The sequence below is a fragment of the Aquarana catesbeiana genome, linkage group LG05 (genome assembly GCF_042186555.1).
Source record: "Aquarana catesbeiana isolate 2022-GZ linkage group LG05, ASM4218655v1, whole genome shotgun sequence".
NCBI classification, from domain to species: Eukaryota; Metazoa; Chordata; class Amphibia; order Anura; family Ranidae; genus Aquarana; species Aquarana catesbeiana.
Genome location: NC_133328.1, coordinates 12,331,224 through 12,355,568, shown reverse-complemented (window position 1 = coordinate 12,355,568; position 24,345 = coordinate 12,331,224). Strand labels below are relative to the sequence as shown.

The window sequence follows — 24,345 nt, the reverse complement described above, 5'->3', positions numbered from 1 at the left end:
CACAATCATCTGGGACCTGTCACAGGTCCCAGATGATTGCCTAGAGGGAGGGAGGAGAGGTGATCTCCCTTCCTGCACCGAGGGAAGTAACATCAGGAGCCCAGGCGCTGAAGGAGGCAGATTTCGAGGGACCACATAGCAACAGGCATAAAAAGGTAAGTAAAAAAAAATTTCTTTTTCCAATGCTTATTTTTTTAATTTTTTTTCATGCACATTGATGAAATTTCTTTTTTTTGGGTGAAACTCCACTTTAAGTAGTTAAAAAAATCATTCCACATGACCAAATGGATTTTTTAAAAATGTTTTTTACATTGTGCATGGGCTTTTTTTAATTTCACTGATTCAGCTTTCATTCATTTCTATGGGGTTCGGTATCTGAACTTCTTTGAAGTTTGCCAAACCATGCTAAAACCGAACGCAGGGCAGTCCAGCTCATCCCTAATGAAGAGGTATTACAGGCTGAAACTCAAGTGGTTAAATTGGACCTTCACCCAAAAGACAACTTTTTCTCCTGGTTCCTTCTTTGCAGTGGCAAAGCTAGATGAGGTTGGTGTCAGTAGAGCAATGAATAGTGTCAGTTTTTTTATTTTAATTATTTTATTTTTTAAGGGAGAGCCCTGGTGCTCAGTATGGAGAGAAAGGAGGCACTGCTGGTCAGTGGGGAGAGAAAGGGGCACTGCTGGTCAGTGGGGAGAGAAAGGGGCACTGCTGTTTAGTGGGGGGGGACAATAGGGGCACTGGTGCTCAATGGATGAACAAGGAGGAGAAATGGTGATCAGTGGGGGGGAGATGGGGGGATCTGGTGCTCTGTGGGGAGACAAGGGGAGCACTAATGTTCAGTGGGGGGGACAAAGGGAGCACTGGTTCTCAGTGGTGAAAAAAGGAGGGAAACCGGTGCTCAGTGGGAGGACAAGGGGTCACTGGTGCTCAGAGGGGGGACAAGGGGAGCAGTGGTGTTCCATGTGGGGACAAAGGAAGGGCAGTGGTGCTCAGTTGGGAGGACAAAAAGAGCACTGGTGCTCAGTGGGGGAACAAGGGGGGCACTGGTGCTGAGTGGGGAGACAAAAGAGGGCACTGGTGCTCAAGGGAGTGAGCAGGGGGCACAGGTGTTCAGTGGGGGCACAAAAGAGGGCACTGGTGCTCAGCGGTGGAACAAGGGAGGCACTGGTGCTCAGTAGGGAGAGAAGGGGGGCACTGGTGATCAGTGGGGGAAGGAGGTAGGCAGTGGTGCTGAGTGGGTAGAGACAAGTGGGGAGACAAGAGGAGCCCTAGTGCTCAGTTGGAAGACAAGGGGACACTGGTGCTCAGTGGGGGTACAAAAGGGGGCATTGTTGCTCAGTGGGGGGACAAAAGGCGGCAGTGTTGCTCAGTGGGGGGACAAGGGGAACTGGGCTCAGTGGGGGAAATGGTGGGTCCTGGTGCTTAGTGGGGGACCAGGGGAGCACTGGTGCTCAGTGGGGGGGAGTGGGAGGCACTGGTTCTTAATACCTGCTGGACTTCAAATTTCCAGCCCCCACTCTCCTTTTCTGAGGCACAGCCCTGGGGATTGGAGTGTGGGCAGACACAGAGTTGTAGGGGCGGGAGGAAGAGGTGCAGAACAAGCCCTCTCTCCTCTTCCGTCTATGTGTTTGTGTGTGGGGGGGGGTTGTTAGTGTTGGCTTTGGGCAGTATAAAAGAGAGTGTAACAGACACTCTCAGCTTAGACACCTGCAGCCAGCAACCCTGCTGGGAAGCCATAGTCCAGTCTGAATAATGTGTCCGGGTTTCAGGCAGTCTGAAACCCAGATGCATGATTCCAAACCCGAACTGTCCGGGTGAATCCCAGACAGGTGACAACCCTAGGTGGAAGTCTTCCTTTGCCACCAGCTCTTTGTTTAATTGGCTAAGCTGTCTCTGCACTGGCATCCCTGGCATCTCTTCAGATGTGCCGGCCACAGGAATAGCGATACCGCTGTCAATATTTCTGTCTTGATGTGGCACCCCGGGCACATGTACCCCCCTGCTCCCCAGTTTTGGCCCTGATCCTCCCTCTTTCCCTCACAATTTGAAAATGATTCCTTATTCCTTTTTAATGTTGCATCACAGGATGTCATTTCTTGCCTAGGGGAGAATGACGTAGTGCCCCCATCAATGTCGATGTTTCCACAACACACAAAAAAGTGAATCTCTTTTGCAGGCATGCAACCGCGCACCCGCCAAAATGCATGCTAGCATAGTGCCGTGTGTTTTGGTGCAGTGCAACTTAAAAAAAAAAAAGGAATATGCACTTTTGTGCGATTTTCACATTAAGGCTGGGTTCACACTGATGCGGGTGGGGGTCACAGCGGGGGGTCCAGTGCGTGTCTATTTACTGATTCAGATGAGCATCAGGTACACATTTTTGCCTGAATTCGCACCTGAAACGGAGCTACAGACGCACAGGACCCTTTTCCAATGTAGACCGGCTACATTGAGAGCCAATCACACTCGCCTGTCATGCGAATTGGATACGGGGAAATTTGCATCAGTGTGAACCCAGCCTTAGGGTACCCTATTGAAATAAATGGGCTGCCCTAAACAAGACACATAAATTGCACAAAAATGCATGTGTACTGTAGAACTTGCATAGGTGTGAATGGAGCCTAAATATTCGTTTATCTATCCAATTTGACTAAAAACATTGTCATTAGATACACTTTAATTTCTCTGGTACCTTTGGGATGTCTTTGTATCCCCTTGTGCTTTGCAACCTAAGCAGTTGCCCTCCTCTCCCCCGCCAACAGGTATTTCTACATATGAAGTTCTTACCTGTACAGTCTTGAAGCTTCTGAAATTTTCATAGCCTCCCCTCTGTATTTATATGGGTGTTTGCTTTACACATTTCCTCCCACACCAAATTCCCTCCTCAATGAGGGCGGGGAACCTGGTATGACTTATCGATAAAATCCATCCAATGCCTAATTATCCTGGGGAGGGGGGAGGAGCTGTGTAAAGTCAGAAGACTGTAATTGAATTTTTGGATATGCAAAGTTCATTTTGTCAACCAGTTCAACAGAACTTTCAATAAATTATAACAACGATGTTATACATGTGCAGACTTGTCTTGAAAAAGTATTCATACCCCTTGAAATTTTCCATATTTTGTCATGTTACAACCAAAAACATAAATGTATTTTATTGGGATTTTATGTGATAGACCAACACAAAGTGGCACATAATTGTGAAGTGGAAGGAAAATGATAAATGTTTTTTACTTTTTTTTTACAAATAAATATGTAAAAAGTGTGGGGGGAGGGGGCATTTGTATTCAGCCCCCTTTACTCTGATACCCCTAACTAAAATCTAGCGGAACCAATTGCCTTCAGAAGTCACCTGATTAGTAAATAGAGTCCACCTCTGTTTTTTAATCTCAGTATAAATACAGCTGTTCTGTGAAGCCCTCAGAGGTTTGTTACAGAACCTTAGTGAACAAACAGCATCATGAAGGCCAAAGAACACACCAGACAGGTCAGGGATAAAGTTGTGGAGAAGTATAAAGCAGGGTTAGGTTATACAAAAATACCCCAAGCTTTGAACATCTCACGGAGCTCTGTTCAATCCATCATCGGAAAATGGAAAGAGTATGTCACAACTGCAAACCTACCAAGACATGGTCATCCACCTAAACTGAAAGGCCGGGCAAAGAGAGCATTCATCAGTGAAGCAGCCAAGAGGCCCATGGTAACTCTGGAGGAGCTGCAGAGATCCACAGCTCAGGTGAGAGAATCTTTCCACAGGACAACTATTAGACCTTCACTCCACAAATCTGTTCTTTATGGAAGAGAGGCAAGAAGAAAGCCATTGTTGAAAGAAATCCATAAGAAGTCCCATTTGCAGTTTGCGAGAAGCCATGTGGGGGACACAGCAAACATGTGGAAGAAGGTGCTCTGGTCAGATGAGACCAAAATTGAACTTTTTGGCCTAAAAGCAAAACACTATGTGTGGCGGAAAACTAACATTGCACATCACTCTGAACACCCCATCCCCACCGTGAAACATGGTGGTGGCAGCATCATGTTGTGGGGATGCTTTTCTTCAGCAGGGACAGGGAAGCTGGTCAGAGTTGATGGGAAGATGGATGGAGCCAAATACAGGACAATCTTAGAAGAAAACCTGTTAGAGTGTGCAAAAGACTTGAGACTGGAGTGGAGGTTCACCTTCCAGCAGGACAATGACCCTAAACATACAGCCAGAGCTACAATGGAATGGTTTAGATCAAAGCATATTCATGTTTTAGAATGGTCCAGTCAAAGTCCAGACCTAAATCCAATTGAGAATATGTGGCAAGACTTGAAAATTGCTGTTCACAGATGCTCTCCATCCAATCTAAAAGAGCTTGAGCTATTTTGCAAAGAACAATGGGCAAAAATGTCCCTCTCTAGATGTGCAAAGCTGATAGAGATATCCCCAAAAAGACTTGCAGCTGTAATTGCAGAGAAAGGGGGTTCTACAAGGGGGGCTTCTACATGGACCACTAATGTAAGTGAGGATTTGAAACTGACCACAAATGCAAGTTTGGATTTTTTTCTTACCGATTACCATTATAAAGAGGAGTTTCTACACTGGCCACCAATGTAATGGGGATTTACACTGACCACTAATGTAAGGGAGACCTTCACACTAGCCACTAGTGTGAATAAAAGGATTATACACCAAGCCAAAATGTAATGAGAAGATTGACACTGTCCATCGATGTAACTGAGACATTTAGCCTGCATTCACATTTGTGTGTGCCAGGAACACATGCAAAATCAATTTCCTGGCACCACAGAAACGTGCTGTCCTTTAGCAGATACACAGCAGTGCCATTAATTGTTAATGACACCATAACACATCTGCTGATATGTTATTTTAAAAAAGGGCTTCACCTTTAATTTGCTTACCTTTCCACAGTTGAAGGCAAGACTTGCAAGCATGTCCATTTACCTCCCCAGTGTGGGCAGCATTCAGCAGAAGGGATGGTGGAGATGACCTCAGGGGGGCATGATTTACATATGAATGCCGCTTCTATTTACATATCAATGCCGCTGGTCCACGGCTATTTACATTATTTACATGTAAAACACAGGGTCTGCAGGTGAGTCATCTGTACACAACAACAGGGCAGAGCTAAGCAGCATTAGTAACAGAACTTCACACTGTGATATCAGGACACAACATGGGACTAAAACTTCAAAAGACAAGGGAATTTAAACTGGTATAGCTGGTAAGTATGAGGCAGCTGCTAAGCGCCCCACAACTGACTTTTGGTACATGTGAATACACACATCTCAGCCAATGCATGAGGGTGTCATTAACAATTAATGCCACTGTTGTGTATCTCCAAAAGGGCAGCATGTTTCTGTGGTGTCAGGAAAGAGATTTTGCATGTATTCCCAACAAACACAAATGTGAACGCAGGCTAAATGTCTCAGTTACTACATTGGTGGTCAGTGTAAATCTTGTCATTCCATTGGGGCTTGGTGTACAATCCCTTCATTCACACTAGTGACCAGTGTGAAGGTCCCCCTTACATTGGTGGTCAGTGTAAATCTCTCTTTACATTGGTGGTTAATGTGAATGCTCCTATTACATTAGTTGTCAGTGTAAATCCCCATTACATTGGTGGCCAGTGTAGAAACTGCTCTTTATATTGGTAATTGTAAAAAAAATGCAAACTTGCATTTGTGGTCAGTTTTGAATCCTCTCTTACATTGGTGGTTCATGTAGAAGCCCCCTTTAAATTGGTGGTGAGTGTAAATCCCCCTTACATTGGTGGCTAGTGTAGCAATCCCCCTTAATCGTTTGTTGATGTAAAATCCCCCACTGCATTGGTTGTCAGTGTAAATTCTTCATACCATTGGTGATAAGTGTACATTTCCCTTGGTGGTACATTGGTGGTAAGTGCAGAATTGCCCTTACACTCTTGGTCAGTGTAAATCCCCCTTTACATTGGTGGTCAGTGTAAATCCCCCCCTAACATGGAGGTAATTGTATATTCCCCCTTACACTGATGGTTGGTGTAAATGCTCTAATTACATTGGTGTCAGTGTAGAAATCCCTTTTTTTATTGGTGGGTGGCGTAAAATCCCCCGTTAGATGGTGGTCAGTGCAAATTCCCCCTCACATTGATGGTCAGTGTGAATCCCCCCTCGCAGGGGACATGTATCAATGCAAAAAAAGTTTTTAAAATGGCCGTTTTTTCTGGAGCAGTGATTTTAATAATGCTTAAAGTGAAACAATAAAAATGAAATATTCCTTTAAATATCGTGCCTGGGGGGTCCCATTAGTCTGCCGGTTATGTCACCGGGTGGCCACGCCTTTAGAGCTGTCACCGCAAAAAGGCTGCAGTCGCCGAGACGCCTCCCATGGAGGCTGAGTTTTTCCTTTTTTTTTCTCTCGGGACCTTTGGTGCCATGATTGAAGATTGATTTACATCGCGGGGCACTTTTTTTTGTAACAAAGGAATTGTCAAAAACTGTCTGCTGTTGTTTTCCCTTTTTTGACACTTTTTTGGTGAATGGGTAGGGGTACCCCTACCCATTCACATAGGGGAAGGGTGGGATCTGGGGGACCCTTTCCAGAGTTCTGGTGTGAACATGTTCTGGTGTGAACCGAGCCAGGGGGTGTTTGGCTCATCCCTAGCGCAGATGTACTGGTGTTGGTGTATTGGCATTCAGATAGAGATGGGTTGTTGCCTCTATAGTTAGCTTGCACTTGAGCTGGTTGTTCGGGCATAATTCCCCATGAATGGAGTAGTTGGAGTCCCTCCTCGACTGTATAGATGGTGTGTTTCTTCCCATTTTTGGTAGCAATTATTTTAGTGGGGAACCCCCACTGGTAGGGAATCTTGTGGTTGTTTAGAGACTTGGTAATCGTATTCTGTTGGCGCCTTAGCTGATGCGTATATTGTGACATGTCTGCATCCAATCGTAGTTTAGTGTACGGGTGGGAAGCTGACCAAGGTGTCTTGTTTTTGTCAGAAGTTGTTGCTTTGTGAGATAAAATTGTATTCTCATTAATACGTCACCGGGGGTTTCCTTTGGGAGATGAGAGGGTTTAGGTAGGCGATGGATGCGGTCTATAATGGTTTCCATAGGAGAAATCTCTGGGAGCAGTGTGGAAATTAATTGTCTAGCATAGGCATTGAGGTCAGATGGGAGGATGGTTTCCGGATAAGCCTCGTATCTTTACACTATTGCGGTGAGACCTGTCTTCTAGGTCCACCATTTTAGCTGTCATCCATTGCTGCTCATCCCGTGTGTGTTCACGAGCATCCACTAGATCAGGGGTGTTCAAAGATTTTTCAAAGAGGGCCAAATTTGATGAAATGAACATGCATGAGGGCTGAAAATTTCGCCTGACATTCTTTGAACCATTAAAATTTGGTCTACGTGTGTTCGTCCGAGCACTAATACACTGCCCAACAAGAATTCTCTTACCTTTGTGGCTGTGTGTGTGGTGAAGAGATGAGCTTGGGGTGTTATTTGTATATATATATATATATATATATATATATATATATATATATATATATATATATATCTTTTGTGGCCCCCAACTAATCCCTGAGCACCGAGGATGAGCTCAGGCATGGTATTTGGATATAACGCACCTTCATTTTAAGAAGGAAGTTTCAGGAAAAAAACTAAGATATTAAATAAAGAACTGTGAAGCAAAATAAGGGTCAGTGCCCATCAATGCAGCCTAATCAGTGCTCATCTGCAGTCTCACCATTGACATGAATGCAGCCTCACCATTGCCATGAATGCAGCCTTACCATTTTCATGAATGCAGCCTCACCATTGCAATCAATGCAGCCTCACCATTGCAATCAATGCAGCCTCACCATTGCAATCAATGCAGCCCCACAATTGCAATCAATGCAGCCTTACCATTGCAATAATTGCAGCCTTACCATTACCATAAGTGCAGCCTTACCATTGCCATAAGTGCAGCCTTACCATTGCCATAATTGCAGCCTTACCATTGGAATGAATGCAGCCTCACCTTTGCTATCAGTGCATTCTGATCGATGCCCATCTGCAGCCTCGGAGGGGACAGGAGTGGGGGTGCGCCAACAGATTACATACAGGAGAATCTCCTGTTTACTCGGTGGCCTCTTTATTACAAAGTCCCGCCTCCTATGATAGAAATAACAGTCGTCCAATGGCAGCCCAGGAGATGGGACTTCCTAATACAGACGCCGCCGACTAAGCAGGAGATTCTCTTGTATGTAATCTGATGGCACTCATCCCACCCCCTCCGACGCAGCGCCAATAAATACAATATATATTTTTTGTGGCCCTAGGGGGCCGGAAAAGATATATATATCGAAATCACCAGGGGGGCCGTATTAAACCGGGACACGGGCCGCAATTAGCCCGCGGGGCGGACTTTGGACATGCCTTCACTAGATCATTAACTGTCTCTGTCATGTCACCCATTTAATTTTCTATGTGATGTACTTTTTTCCCCAGTGAGTACATTTCTGAGGTAAATTTATTGCACATAGATGAGATAGCAATATGGAGGGAACTTTGGAGCAAGATTAGCATCTCTTTCATTGTGTTGTCGAGCACTGGCTGGTTTAGAGTAGGAAATTATGCTATAGGTGATGGTTGTGCTGCCTGTATGGGTGTAAGGTCTAATGGAGGGCTCACCTCAGTGCTGAGTGGGTCAGAGTCCAGTCTCATCTGTGACTTTACCAGGCTGTTGCTGGTAGAGGAGGTTGAGGATGAAGAAGAGACATCTGCTGCATCTCTTGGTGAGATAATTTCCGAATTATCTGCATCTGGGAGGTCTGTATATGAGCCATCAGTAGTGTGTGCATGGCCGTGGGCGCCACTTTGGCCTCGCCCTCTCAGCGGTTTTGTGAAGAATGCCGTCAGCTTCTGAGGCTGATAGTATTCCTTTCGCTTGCGGGATATATCGGGGTGATCATCCCAGATTGTGGAGCCCTCAGTGGGTAAGGGATCTTGTCTGCTGAGCAGTGTTCCTGCGGTAATTCTCTGGTCCGTGCTGGAGCTGTCTGCTTAAGCGGCCATACTGCTTGGCGGTTAGCCACGTCCATAAAAAAATTGAAAACTATTTATTGTATACAGTACATTTGCACACAATATATGCAATGTTATAGATGTGCACACAATATATAAAATGTTACACGTGTGTAATGTTACAATGTGTGATATTTGGTGGAACCAGATTACTAGCCATCAGTGTCTTTTATAAAAACAAATGTAGGGATCTGCTGCCCTCTGTATTTGTAAATAGCTGTGCTATTATTTATGTATATATTAATTATGTATAGCCCTTCCTGTCTTTGGGTTGTCAGGCTGAAAACCCCAGAAGGAGGAAGTGGAAAGCTCTTACTGAATACAGACCAGAATGCAGGAATTACTAGTGTAGAGAAGTGTTCTTTTGTACACTGTCTGTGAGGTTGTTTACATTCATGCCTGGTACATACCATAGAGTTCTTGCCACAAACAGATTCTTGCTGTTAAGAGGTTGTTTCCTGTCCTTGCTTAAGGACCCCCTCAAGGCTATATATATAGCTCCCTCATCACCTCCTCCCATATCCGCCTCCGGGACTTCTCCCGAGCCTCGCCCATCCTCTGGAATTCCCTAACCCAATCTGTCAGACCGTCTCCAAATTTATCCACTTTTAGGCGATCCCTGAAAACTTTCCTCTTCAGAGAAGCCTATCCTGCCTCCATCTAATAACTGCACTATTTTCTCCATTAGCTCATCCCCCACAGCTATTACCCTTTTGTATAACTTGACCCTCCCTCCTAGATTGTAAGCTCTAACGAGCAGGGCCCTCTGATTCCTCCTATATTGAATTGTATTGTACTTGTATTGTCTGCCCTAATGTTGTAAAGCGCTGCGTAAACTGTCGGCGCTATATAAATCCTGTATAATAATAATAATTATATATATATATATATATATACATATATATATATATATATATATATATATATATATATATATATATATATATATATATATATATATATATATATGTGTCTTACAGGAAGTGAAGGGAGTGGCCAGCCACATGCTGAGCAAGCCAGAAGGTGCTGTAGGCTGCCTTTGTTCTGTATCCATCCATTCAGGCTGAAAAAGGGGACAATTGTGTAGCTCACTGTTTGTTATATAACTGTCACTCATGTGTGAGCACTTCTGTGTGGGAATCAGAGATATCTGTCAGAGGCTTCTCTGATTCACTGAAACTTTCTATTTGCATACTGCAATATACTTGGGCTATTCTCAAGTGTAAGAGAGCAAAGCTTATTTGATTATAGTTTAAATAGATAACTCCTGCGCTGTCTAAAAAATTAAACCTAGGGGACACTGCTGCAAATACCTGCTAAACTGATCCTATACAGAAAAATTGAAATAAATGGATAAATGGTGGTATTTGCGCTGTGTAAAAATTACAGAGAGTGCACTAAGAGAGCAGTATTAATGATTAGGGATAGGCCGAACACCCCCCGTTCGGTTCGCATCAAGAACATGTAAACTGGCAAAAACTTTGTTTGAACATTCGAACACCATTAAAGTCTATGGGACATGAACATGAAAAATTAAAAGTGCTAATTTGAAAGGCTTATATGCAAATTATTGTCATAAAAAGTGTTTGGGGACCTGGGTCCTGCCCCAGGGGACATGGATCAATGCAAAAAAAAGTTTTAAAAACGGCCGTTTTCTCGGGAGCAGTGATTTTAATAATGTTTAAAGTGAAACAATAAAAGTGTAACATTCTTTTAAATTTCGTACCTGGGCGACGCCTATAGTATGCCTGTAAAATGGCGCATGTTTCCCGTGTTTAGAACAGTCTGACAGCAAAATGACATTTCTAAAAGGGGAAAAAAAAGTCATTTAAAATTGCTAGCACTAGTGCCGGCTGTAAGGAATTGTTGGTGCGGCAATACGCATAAAAGTTCATTGATAAAAAACGGCATGGAATTTCCCCACAGGGGAACCCAAAATGAAAAAAAAATGCGTGGGGGAACAAGGGGACCCCCAGATCCCAGCCCCCCCATGTGAATTGGTAATGGGGTACAAATGTACCCCTATCATTTCCCCCAAAAAGTGTCAAAAGTGTTAAAAAAGACAAGAGACGGTTTTTGACAATTCCTTTATTAATTTCTTCTTCTTTCCCCGTTTCTTCTTCCATCTTCTTTCTTCTGATCTTCCTTCGGTGTTCTTCTTTTTCCTCCATCTTCTTCTTCCCCCACGTCTTCCTCCGCTTCCTTCTCCGGTCTTCTCTTCCAGCATCTTCCCCCGGCTTCTTCTCCGCCTTCGTCCTCCAGCAAGATCCGCCTCAGTGGGATTGTTCCGCTGTGTGACACTTCTGTTGAGGTGACAGTTCTTATATAATGGAGGGCGGGGCCACCCAGTGACCCCACCCCCCTGTGACGCACGAGGATATCCCTATGGCTTTCCACATGTTGTCAGAGGGGGCGGGGTCACCTGTTTACAGCATTTTTTTTTATTTTGGCGCAGGGTTCTCCTTAAAATCCATACCAGACCTGAACTCATGTTCGACCCGAACAGACAACCCATCCCTATTAATAATACATGTGTAAATCAAACATATAGCTACAAATTAGTAGCGTGATAAATTCCTTGTGCAAATAGGTGGCAAAACAAACAAAATGATCCAGCAAAAAAGTCAGTGTCATTATACAAAGTAAAAGTGACAAATCAAACAACAAAAAAGTCTGTGTCAGTGTACAAAGTGAATCCCACCACCAATATGGCAAATGAAGTGCTGAAAGAAATCTTCAGTGGTGACTCCTGTGTATCTGCAAGCCTCTTACCCTGCTGCCATAAGGTATACAGCATGGATAAATCACAGGTGCAGTGTTCAATAATTCCCTCCTGGTTTTGATAGCTTTAGTCCTTCATAGATGATCTCAGTAAGCGAGTTTAGGCATATAGAAGAAAATAAAACTCATAGCATAATTCCATAAAAGAAAGGGGAGATGGATATGGCAGACCAAAATGATTCCACTCACTTTAAAAATAAAAGCATAGACATCAATCCACGAACGCCGAGTTCATAAGCTTCTAATGCAATCCTGGTACTGCCTTTAATCCAGAGACCTTCTGGTGTTAAGGCAGTACCAGTCCTTCAATCAATCCTTCTGGATTGATGTCTATGCTTTTATTTTTAAAGTGAGTGGAATCATTTTGGTCTGCCATATCCATCTCCCCTTTCTTTTATGGAATTATGCTATGAGTTTTATTTTTTTCTATATGCCTAGACTCGCTTACTGAGACCATCTAAGAAGGACTAAAGCTATCAAAACCAGGAGGGAATTATTGAACACTGCATCTGTGATTAGGGATGAGCTTCGAGTTCGAGTCAAACTCATGTTCGATTCGAACTTAGGCTGTTCGCCAGTTCGCCGAACAGCGAACAATTTGGGGTGTTAGCGACAAATTCGAAGGCCGTGGAACAACCTTTAAAAGTCTATGGGAGAAAACAAAAGTGCTTATTTTAAAGGCTTATATGTAAGTTATTGTCATAAAAAGTGTTTGGGGACCTGGGTCTTGTCCCAGGGGACATGTATCATTGAAAAAAGATTTTTTTAAAACGGACGTTTTTACGGGAGCAGTGATTTAAATAATGCTTAAAGTGAGACAATAAAAGGGTAATATTCCTTTAAATTTCATACCTGGGGGGTGTCTATAGTATGCCTGTAAAGGGGCGCATGTTTCCCGCGTTTAGAACAGTTTGACAGCAAAATGACATTTCAAAAGGAAAAAAGGTCATTTAAAACTACTCGCGACTATTAATGAATTGCCGGCCCGACAATACACATAACAGTTCATTGATAAAAACGGCATGGGATTTCCCCACAGGGGAACCCCGAACCAAAATTTAAAAAAAAAGATGGCGTGGGGGTCCCCCTAAATTCCATACCAGGCCCTTCAGGTTTGGTATGGATATTAAGGGAAACCCCGCGCCAAATTTATACCAAAATTTATACCAGAGCCTTCAGCTCTTAAGGGGATCCCTGCGCTAAAATTTAAAAACAAATGGTGTGGGGTCCCCCTATAAATCCATAGCAGACCCTTATCCGAGCACGCAACCTGGCAGGCCGTGGGAAAAAAGGGGGGATGAGAGAGCTCCCCCCATCCTGAACTGTACCAGGCCACATGTCCTCAACATTGGGAGGGTGCTTTGAGGTAGCTCCCCAAAGCACCTTGTCCCCATGTTGATGGGGAGAAGGGCCTCATCCCCACAACCCTTGGCCGGTGGTTGTGGGGGTCTGCGGGCAGGGGGCTTATCTGAATCTGGAAGCCCCCTTTAACAAGGGGACCCCCAGATCCCACCCCCCCGTGTGAATTGGTAATGGCGTACAAATGTACCCCTACTATTTCACAAAAAAAGTGTCAAAAAGTTTAAAAAACACAAGAGACGGTTTTTGACAAGTCCTTTGTCAATTTCTTCTTCTTTTGGCTTCTTCCATCTTCTTTCTTTTGGTGTTCTTTCGGTGTTCTTCTTCTTCATCTTCTTCTTCTCCATCTTCTTCTTCTTCCGCTCTTCCGCCAAGTGAGGGAAAGATGGCCCCCACTCGGCTCCATACCATTGGATGGCGGAAGCAACATCAAACGCCACTTTCACCCAATGGTCTTTTTTTTATTGCATTTTATTGTAAATGTGAAATCTAAGGTCTTTTTGACCCCAGATCTCATATTTAAGAGGTCATGTCATGCTTTTTTTGTATTACAAGGGATGTTTACTTTCCTTGTAATAGGAATAAAAGTGACCCACATTTTCTTTTTTAAAATGACTGTGTAAAAATAAAAAGTAAAATAAATTAAAAAAAAATTAAAAGATCCCTGTCCTGCCGAGCTCGCGCGCAGAAACGAACACATACGTGCATATGAAAATGGTGTTCAAACCACCATGATCGTCAGAGCGAGAGCAATAATTCTAGCACTAGACCTCCTCTGTAGCTCACAACTGGTAATCTGTAGAAATGTTTAAACAAGGCCTATGGAGATTTAAGGGTCAAAGTTTTTTGCCATTCCACGAGCAGGCACAATTTTAAAACCTGACATGTTGGGTATCAATTTACTCGGCGTAACATTTTCTTTCACAATATTAAAAAATTGGGTTAACTTTACTGTTATCTTATTTTTTTATTCAAAAAAGTGTATTTTTTCCACCAAAAATTGCGCTGGTAAGACCGCTGCGCAAATACAGTGTGACAAAGTATTGCAACGGCCGCCATTTTATTCTTTAGGGTGTCTGAAAAAATATATATAATGTTTGGGGGTTCTAAGTTATTTTCTAGCAAAAAAAATATATTTTAACTTGTAAACACCAAATCTGATAAATAGGCCCGGTCTTTAGGTAGTTAATCATAGGTATATGCTTGACATTACTTTAGTAAGGCTCAATTACTTTCATAAGGCCAGAAACTTTGAGTTTAATCAAATGTTTTATTGCAAGCTAGCAAGATAAATATGTCACAGCAGAGAATATGTCAGTTCGACCTTCTAAATAGATAACAAAACCTTTCTAAATCAACACAATAGTTTATTCTGCTTGCTTACTTTAGCTAGATTAAATATGCAATATTTGAGGAACAGTAAACAATTAATCAAGGTGGTTTTGCCTTAAATTGTACTTTAATATGATGTGGTTATGATGTGATATATAAAGTTGAATCATCTATCTTTTGATAATGCACGCCAAAATGTATAATTATTATCAAAGTCATAGCTCCCAACTGTCCCTGATTTTGAGGGATTGGCCCTGATTTGGAGCAATGTCCCTCTTTCCTCATCATTTGTCCCTCATTTTGGTCAGATCTTTATAGTTGTATATAAAATGCACTTTTTATCTACCAAATCTAACACACCTGCTCCCCTTTCACACCTGAGAACTTGTAACACTAACGAGTCACATGACACCGGGGAGGGAAAATGGCTAATTGGGCCCAATTTGGACATTTTCATTTAGGGGTGTACTCACTTTTGTTGCCAGCGGTTTAGACATGAATGGCTGTGTGTTGAGTTATTTTGAGGGGACAGCAAATTTACACTGTTATACAAGCTGTACACTCACTACTTTACATTGTAGCAAAGTGTAATTTCTTCAGTGTTGTCACATGAAAAGATAGAAGAAAATATTTAAAAAAATGTGAGGGGTGTACTCACTTTGTGAGATACTGTGTATATATATATATATATATATATATATATATATATATATATATATATACACACACACACACACACTCTGCATTCAGTGTAGACTATATTTTCAGTGTAGACTCTATATTCAAGTCAAGTCCATTTGAATACATACATACATACATACATACATACACACACACATATACATCACAGAAGTGAGTACACCCCTCACATTTTTGTAAATATTTTATTTTACTCAACACACAGCCATTGATATCTAAACCACTGGCAACAAGAGTGAGTGCACCCCTAAGTCAAAATGTCCAAAAAGTGTCAATAGTGTGTGGCCACCATTATTTTCCAGCACTGCCTTAACCCTCTTGGGCATGGAGTTCACCAGAGCTTCACAGGTTGCCACTGGAGTCCTCTTCCACTCCTCCATGACGACATCACGGAGCTGGTGGATGTTAGAGAGCTTGCGCTCCTGCACCTTCCATTTGAGGATGCCCCACAGATGCTCAATAGGGTTTAGGGCTGGAAACATGCCTGGCCAGTCCATCACCTTTACCCTCAACTTCTTTAGTAAGGCAGTGGTCGTCTTGGAGGTGTGTTTGGGGTCGTTATCATGTTAGAATACTGCCCTGCAGCCCAGTGTCTCCGCAGGGAGAAGATCGTGTTCTGCTTCAGTATGTCACAGTACATGTTGGCATTCATGGTTCCCTCAATGAACTGTAGCTCCCCAGTGCCGGCAGCACTCATGCAGCCCCAGACCATGACACTCCCACCACCATGCTTGACTGTAGGCAAGACACACTTGCCTTTGTACTCCTCACCTGGTTGTCGCCACACACGCTTGACACCATCTGAACCAAATAAGTTTATCTTGGTCTCATCATACCACAGGACATGGTTCCAGTAATCCAAGTCATACTTGTCTTTGTATTCCTCACCTGGTTGCCGCCCCACAAGCTTGACAGCTCTGAACCAAATAAGTTTATCTCGGTCTCATCAGACCACAGGACATTATCCATGTCCTTAGTCTGCTTGTCTTCAGAAAACTGTTTGCGGTCTTTCTTGTGCATCATCTTTAGAAGAGGCTTCCTTCTGGGACCAGCCATGCAGACCAATTTGATGCTATGTGTGACGTAGGGTCTGAGCACTGACAGGCTGACCCCCCACCCCTTCAACCTCTGCAGCAATTCTGGCAGCACTCATAGGTCTATTTCCCAAAGTCAACCTCTGGATATGACGATGAGCACATGCATTCAACTTCTTTGGTCGACTATGGCGAGGCCTGTTCTGAGTGAAACCTGTCCTGTTAAACCGCTGTATAGTCTTGGCCACCGTGCTTCAGCTCAGTTTCACGGTCTTGGCAATCTTCTTATAGCCTAGACCATCTTTATGTAGAGCAACAATTCTTTTATTCAGATTCTCAGAGAATTCTTTGCTATGAGGTGCCATGTTGAACTTCCAGTGACCAGTATGAGAGAGTGAGAGTGAAAACACCAAATTTAACACACCTGCTCCCCATTCACACCTGATACCTTGTTACATAACAAGTCACATGACATCGGGGAGGGAAAATTGCTAATTGGGCCCAATTTGGACATTTTTACTTAGGGGTGTACTCACTTTTAAGAGATACTGTATATATACACAGTTAGGGGTGTACTCACTTTTATGAGATACTGTATATATACACAGTTTAGTGTATGTACTGTTTATACTCTGCATTCAGTGTAGCCTATATATTCAGTGTAGACTCTATATTCAGTCAATGCAGGCAGTGTAGTTTATATAACACAATTAGGGATGAGCTTTGAGTTCGAGTCGAACCCACGTTCGACTCGAACATCGCATGTTCGACCGTTCGTTGAATTGCGAACTATATGGGCCATTCACACCAAATTCGACTGGCACGTCACAACCCATAATTCACTGCGGCATTGCAGTACATTGCTGCCTGATGATTGGCCAAGCATGCACTATGACCCACATGCTTGGCCAATCACAGCGCCATCTTTAAAGAGAGCCGTAATTGGCCAAAGCCAGGGTGGCTTTGGCCAATTATGGCTCAGGGGGTTTAGTACACGGCCCACACTATATAAGGCCGCCTGCAAGTAGGCCCTGTGTAGTGTGTTCCGACGTTGAGAGAGAGATAGAGAGAGAGAGAGACAGTGTCATTTGATTTAAGTTAGAGTAGGCAGGCGTGTCAGTTAGCTGCACTTACAGTGTATTGTGTATATAGATATGCATCCTAGGTGTGGTTTAGCTAGATCCGTTCCTGTTATTCTCTTCCTACTGACAGGCAGGCAGGTGTTTTTACAGTAGCTGTAATACCTGAAGAAAATTGCTGATGTTCTTCTGATCCTATTAGCTACAGTATTTACAGTTAGTGTAGTGCTCTGCACAGTGTGCACCTAAAGCTACCTGAAGAAAATTGGTGCTGTTCTTCTGATCCTATTAGTACCACAGGCAGCTGCAGTATTTACAAGTTAGTGTAATGTGTCCTCTGCACAGTGTGCACCTAAAGCTACCTGAAGAAAATTGGTGGTGTTTTTCTGATCCTATTAGTACCGCAGGCAGCTGTAGTATTTACAAGTTAGTGTAGTGCGTCCTCTGCACAGTGTGCACCTAAAGATACCTTAAGACATTTGCTGTTGTTCTGCTCCTATTAATACCACAGGCAGGCAGCTACAGTATTTACAATTAGTGTACTGTGTCCTCTGCACAGTGTGCACCTAAAGCTACTTGAAGAAAATTGGTGGTGTTCTTCTGATCCTATTAGTACCACAGGCAGGCAGTTGATTCTGCTAGCTGCAGTATCAGAGTATATAATATATATATATATATATATATATATACTATATATATATATACACACACACACACACACACACACACATACACATACATACATATACATATACACACACACACACACACACACACACCAGCTTTGTGCAGCTACATCTCACTGGAAGCCATTAGTATGTCTGGAAGGCCAAGGAGAGGCAGACAGTCACAAGCCAATAAAAGAGGGCAAGCAGGCTCTGTGTCTAGAGGCAACAGTGCTGGTCGTGGAGACGGTGCATCCTCATCGGCACGTGGCCGTGGGACACGCTTGTCATTTTTTTCGGCAACTGGCCGTGTTGAGCCGCAACATGCGGAAAACTTGGTAGAGTGGATGACCAAGCCGTCCTCATCCTCCTCATCCTCTCTCACCCAGGCTCAGGGTACTTTGTCTGGCAAAGCAGCTGCCAACGGGGCCTCTTCCCTCAGCTCAATGGCATCAGTCACTCCTTCCCTAGCCCCACCATGTCCTCCCGAGGAGTCCCCCGAACTTTTTGACCACAGTGTTGGGTACATGCTCCAGGAGGATGCCTAGCGTTTTGAAGGCTCAGACGATGGTACCCAGCTAGAGGAAGGCAGTAACGTGAGCCCAGAGAGAGGGGGTGCCCAAGAAGGATAGCAATCTGGCAGTCATGTCCCCCCAGCTGCAGCATACTGCCAGGTTTGCTCCAGTGATGAGGGAGGGAGGGGATGATGAGGACACTGACTCCACGCGGGTGTCTGATAGGAGAGAGGAGGAGCAGGAGGAGGAGGCACATCTCCAATGAGGCAGGATGCCCTTCAGGGGCCAGCTTAAGGGCAGCACACCGACTGCATCACACCGCAGAGCTCCGCATGTGCAGTGCGCTGCTGTCTGAGCGTTATTCCAAAAATTCTTTGGTGCGGGCCTTTTTTGAGACGAGTGCATCAGATATGTCTCAAGTGTATCTCGTGTGGCCAAAACATCACCCGCTTGGGCACCACATGCTTGACCAAACATATGTCGACCTGACATGCACTTCATTGGCAAGTGTACCTAAAAGACCCACACCAAAGAACAAAGCAGACCTCTCCGTGCTCCTCATCAGCTGGGATCTCCAACCCCACTATACCTTCAGTCCTCTCTGAGACCTGCACTGAAAGGAATGAAGGTGTAGAATGAGGTGTGTCACAGCCAAGTACTTGCAGGCAATTTGCTATCGGTACACCAATGTCAGATTGTACCAGGCAAATTTCCCTGCCCCAGCTGCTGCACTGCCGAAAGAAGTTCGCTCCCAGCCATCCACATGCCCAGCAATTGAATGATAGCTTGGCTAAATTGCTAGCACTTCAACTGCTGCTTTTTCAGTTGGGAGACTCTGTCCCATTCCGTGAGTTTGTGGAATGTGTGGTTCCGCAGTGGCAGGCTCCCAAACGCCACTTTTCTCACGGAAGGCGATTTTGGCTCTCTACCGGCATGTGAAAGGCAATGTCTTGGCCTCGCTGGACAGGGCGGTCAGCGGTAAGGTGCATATTACTGCTGACTCATGGTCCAACAGGCATGGACAGGGACATTACCTATCTTTCACCGTGCACTGGGTGACTCTTCTGGCAGCTGGAAAGGATGCAGGACAGGGTGCAGTAGTGTTGGAGGTTGTTCCACCACCATGCCTCCAAAATTCTACTAGTGGTATTTCTGCCACACCTCTCTCCTCCACCCCCTCCTCTTCTTCTTCCTCCATGGCCTCTTCCTGTGCTGATTTGTCTCAGAACCAGCGGTGCTCCGTAGGCGTTCAAGGGGCTATGCAAGCATGCAGGCAAAAAGATGCCATGCGGTGCTTGAGCTGGTGTGCTTGGGGGACAGGAGCCACACTGGGGCAGAGATTCTGTCAGATCTGCAGGGGCAGGTTCAGAGGTGGTTGACGCCACGACAACTTAAGGCAGGTATGGTGGTTTGCAACAATGGCACTAACATCCTCTCCGCCCTCCGACAGGGACAACTGACCCATGTGCCCTGTTTGGCTCACGTCCTTAACTTGGTGGTGCAGAGGTTCTTGGGCAGGTATCCAGGCTTACAGGATGTCCTGAGGCAGGCCAGGAAAGTCTGTGTGCATTTCCGCAGGTCATATAATGCCAGTGCTCAGCTGGCTGACCTCCAAAAGGAATTTAACCTGTCCAAGAACTGCCTAATCTGTGACATGCCCACCAGGTGGAACTCAACGTTGGCCATGCTGCAGCAGCTGCACACGCAGCAGAGGGCGATCAATGAGTACCTATGCGACTATGGCACCAGGACAGGGGACCTTGTTTTTTTTCCCCACGCCAGTGGGCTATGATCAGGGCTGCATGCACTGTCCTGTCACCATTTGAGGAGGCCACGAGGATGGTGAGCAGTGACAGTGCATGCATCAGTGACACTGTCCCTCTTGTCCACCTGTTGGAGCACACGCTGCATGGAATAATGGACAGGGTACTTGAGGCAGAACAGAGGGAGGAAGAGGAGGACTTCCTTAGCTCTCAAGGCCCCCTTTATCCAGACAGTTTGCCCGCTGATCACACAGGAAGAGGATGAGGAGGAGGAGGATTGTGTCAGCATGGAGGTGGAGCCTGGCACTCAGCATCAGCAGCAGTCTTTAAGGGATCATTTACAGTCCCAAGAAACCCATGGACTTGTGCGTGGCTGGGAGGAGGTGGCTGTGGATCATGTCGTCCTTAGTGACCCAGAGAACTCTGGACCGAATGCCTCAGCAAACCTACGCTGCATGGCCTCCCTGATCCTGCAAAGCCTGCAGAAGGATCCTCATATTCGTGGTATCAAGGGGAGGGATGATTACTGGCTGGCAACCCTCCTTGATCCACGTTACAAGGGTAAGGTTGCTGACCTTATCTTGCTGTCGCAGAGGGAGCAGTGCAACACGTTTCCAGAGCCTAGGAGGTTACAATTTCCTGGTCCTCCTGGACAACGTGTTGCTGAGGCTTCGGTCAGTCACAGAAGGAGCGGTGGAGAAGGTGGCCTTCTGACCGATGCGCTCAGACAATTTTTTAGTCCGCAGCCCCAAGGTCTGATCGGTTCCAGCAACCATCGCCAGTGTCTGATTCACATGGTGCAGGATTACCTAGCGGCAAGATCAGACTTGGACACCTTTCCCACCGAAAATCTTCTGGGTTACTGGGTCTTGAGGATGGATCACTGGCCAGAGCTTGCACAGTATGCAATTGAGTTACTGGCCTGTCCTGCATCCAGCGTTCTTTTGGAATGCACGTTCAGTGCTGCTGGAGGCTTTGTAACCGATCACAGGGTGCGCCTGTCCACCAAATCGGTCGATCGGCTGACCTTCATAAAAATGAATCAGTCTTGGATCACCAGCTACCAAGCACCTGATGCTGATGTAACCGATTGATTTTTTTTAATGTGAGATCCCTTCAAGACTGCCTATGCTGATGCTGAGTGACTATCCTGTTATGCTGAGTCACAGTCCTCTTCCTCCTCAATTTTCATGCTGATAGCTTTTAAGAACATTTTTGGTTCTGGGCACCGCCACCAGCGGCCAAGGCCCAATTTTTCTGCCCCTGTTTAACAGGGGCGTGTAATTACAATTTTTGATGCAATACTTTGCAGCAGGGCTCATTCCTGCACTCCAACTAAAGTATCTGTGAGGGGTTGCAGTGTTGTGGCACCAGTGCCCAAGGCACACATTTTCAGCCCCTGTTTAACAGGGGCGTATAATTACAATTTTTGATGCAATACTTTGCAGCAGGGCTCATTCCTGAGCTCCAACTATAGCATCTGTGAGGGGTTGCAGTGTTGTGGCACTATTGCCTAAGGCCCAATTTTTCTGCCTCTGTTCAACAGGGACATGCAATTACAATTCTTGATCTAATATTTCACAGCAGGACCCATTCCCGCACCCACCAAGAGTAACTGTGAGGGCTCACAGTGTTGTGGCAACACCACCAAAGGCCCAATTTTTCTACCACTGTTCAACAATGGCATGTAATTACAATTCTTAAAACTAATGTTTCACAGCAGGGCCCGTTCCTGCGCCCACCAAAAATAAATATAATAATAAAAACACCAACACTTAAGGCCACAATTTATGCAGAGTATATAGGGCAGGCCCCTACTTTCAAACATCCAACTTACAAAGTACTCCTACTTGCAAACGGAAGGAGAGAACAGGAAGTGAGATGAAATCGACCCCTATGAAGGGAAATTCTCTCCTATAAGAGTTAATATGGGAAAAACGTGTCTCTTCTTCACTGATGCTTTATCACCAATCCTTTTTTCACTAAAAAACCCAAATTTTCATGTAGAGCTAGACCCCACTCTCCGGGCCTGATATTTCTGATCTATTCTTCTATAATCTCCTCAAGAAAGCTCCCGATTAGACCCTATCCCCTTCAATGGGAAAAAGAACTGGGAAGGCAGCTTGACCCAGAGTACTGGCAGGCTATGACTATAGCCATTTCCAAATGCTCACGAAATGTCCTTATCATGGAGAATGCCTATAAAGTGCTATACAGGTGGTATTACACGCCAGCTAGACTGGCCCGCTTTATACCAACTTATTCTCCTCTCTGCTTTTGGGGATGTTCGCAGAAAGGCTCCATGGCACATATTTGGTGGTCATGCCCGAGGACGAGCAGGTTATGGGTCAGGGTCTATGCTTTAATTTGGAATTTATTTCATGTTAATCTTAAAAGGGACCCCTTTGAAGCTTTTCTAGCAAAACCCATTGCCGAATTATTACGACCGGTTGGCACAACATATTTTTACTGCAACTAAGCTGACAATCGCTAAGGCCTGGAAAACCTCTATGCTTAGTTTTGAGGCGGTTAAGAATCGTATGAATGATGTCATGGTGAATGAGAAATTAAAAGCTATTTTGTTAGACACGCATGACAAGTTTCTTAGAGTTTGGCGACCATGAATTAGGTATACTTAACCTTCCCGGTTCGACAGTACGCTCCTTTCGATTTAAGGCTCCTCTGGCTCGCACCCTGTTGACTCTCTTTCTCTTCCTCTCTTTTCTTATTCCCTTTCTCCTTCTCAGACTCTTTCTTCTCATATTGGTTGCTTCCTTCCTTCCAGTTCATAATGCTTACTGTACTGATTGCATATGTCTGTCGAGCAGAAGGGATAGTCCTGATTGGATTGGTTATGCTTGATAACTTGTATTTTCAATGTTTCCTTTTGTTTCCCTCCTGAATCAGTTTAATTTTTTAAGTTACATCCACATGGATAGGGGGACTTTTGATCAATATTCATATATGGCTATGCTGGGATCTATATGAGGACACTTTTGCTTACAGATGCCTTATGCTCCCCGGGACGCCTTAGGCTGCTCATCCCATGGAGCATTGAGGCTAGCGCCAGCATATCCCTAATGTTTGTGTCCCTTTCTTCCTATATGTACTTTATCTTTATTTTTTCTATTTGATCCTTGCTTGTTGCATTATGTAATCATATATATATTGTCCTGATAAGTTGGCTGACATGCTAATAAAATTTTTGTGAAAGAAAAACCCCAAATTTTCAAAAACATTTGTCATTGGGACAGAAAGTGAGGTGAAATCTTCTGAAGAGGTGCACAGACAGCAAAACAAATGTTACAGGGGTGATAACCCTTCCCTATATTTTCCAAAAAGCTTAAAATAGATTTTTTGGCTGGAGCTACACTTTAAAAATGTACCAGTTCAAAATTACAAACAGATCCTACTTAACAACAAACCTACAGTCCCTGACTTGTTTGCACCGCCTGTATACTGCTGTTCAGCGTATATAGGGCCTGGGGACCCCATGTCTTTCCCTTTTTTAATTTGGGTGCAGAGTTCCCCTTAATATCCATACAAGGGGTCTGGTAATGGACTGGGGGGTGGGGGGTACCCATGTAATTTGTCTCACTGATTTTCATACATATTGCCGGAAACCCGACATTACATTAAAGCTGCAAGCAGTTTTAAATGACTTTTATTCCTTTAAAAATGTAATTTTGTGCAGGGACTGTTCTAAGCACGGGAAACATGTGCCACTTTACAGGCATACTATAGACACCCCTCCAGGTATGATATTTAAAGGAATATTTCACTTTTTTTTTCACTTTAAGCATCATTAAAATCACTGCTCCCGAAAAAAATGTCAGTTTTTAGAACTTTTTTTTGCATTGATACATGTCCCCTGGGGCAGGACCTGGGTCCCCAAACCCTTTTTAGGACAATAACTTGCATATTAGCACTTTTGATTTTGAACGTTCGAGTCCCATAGACTTTAATGGGGTTCTAAAGTTCACGCAAACTTTCGGTCCGTTCGCAGGTTCTGGTGCGAACCGAACCGGGGGGCGTTCGGCTCATCCCTAAACACAGTGTATTGAA

General features: G+C 44.4%; 1 protein-coding gene across 1 annotated transcript in view; it reads right to left on the bottom strand.

The window, feature by feature from the left end:
- LOC141144079 (fucolectin-like) overlaps nucleotides 1-2,851 on the bottom strand; it is a 29,704-nt gene extending 26,853 nt beyond the window's left edge. Inside the window, exon 1 of the mRNA XM_073629445.1 lies at nucleotides 2,788-2,851. Within this exon, the coding sequence (XP_073485546.1) occupies nucleotides 2,788-2,819 (32 nt within the window). The 5' untranslated portion in view covers nucleotides 2,820-2,851. The remainder of the gene's footprint in view (nucleotides 1-2,787) is intronic.
- Nucleotides 2,852-24,345: the final 21,494 nt, after the last annotated feature.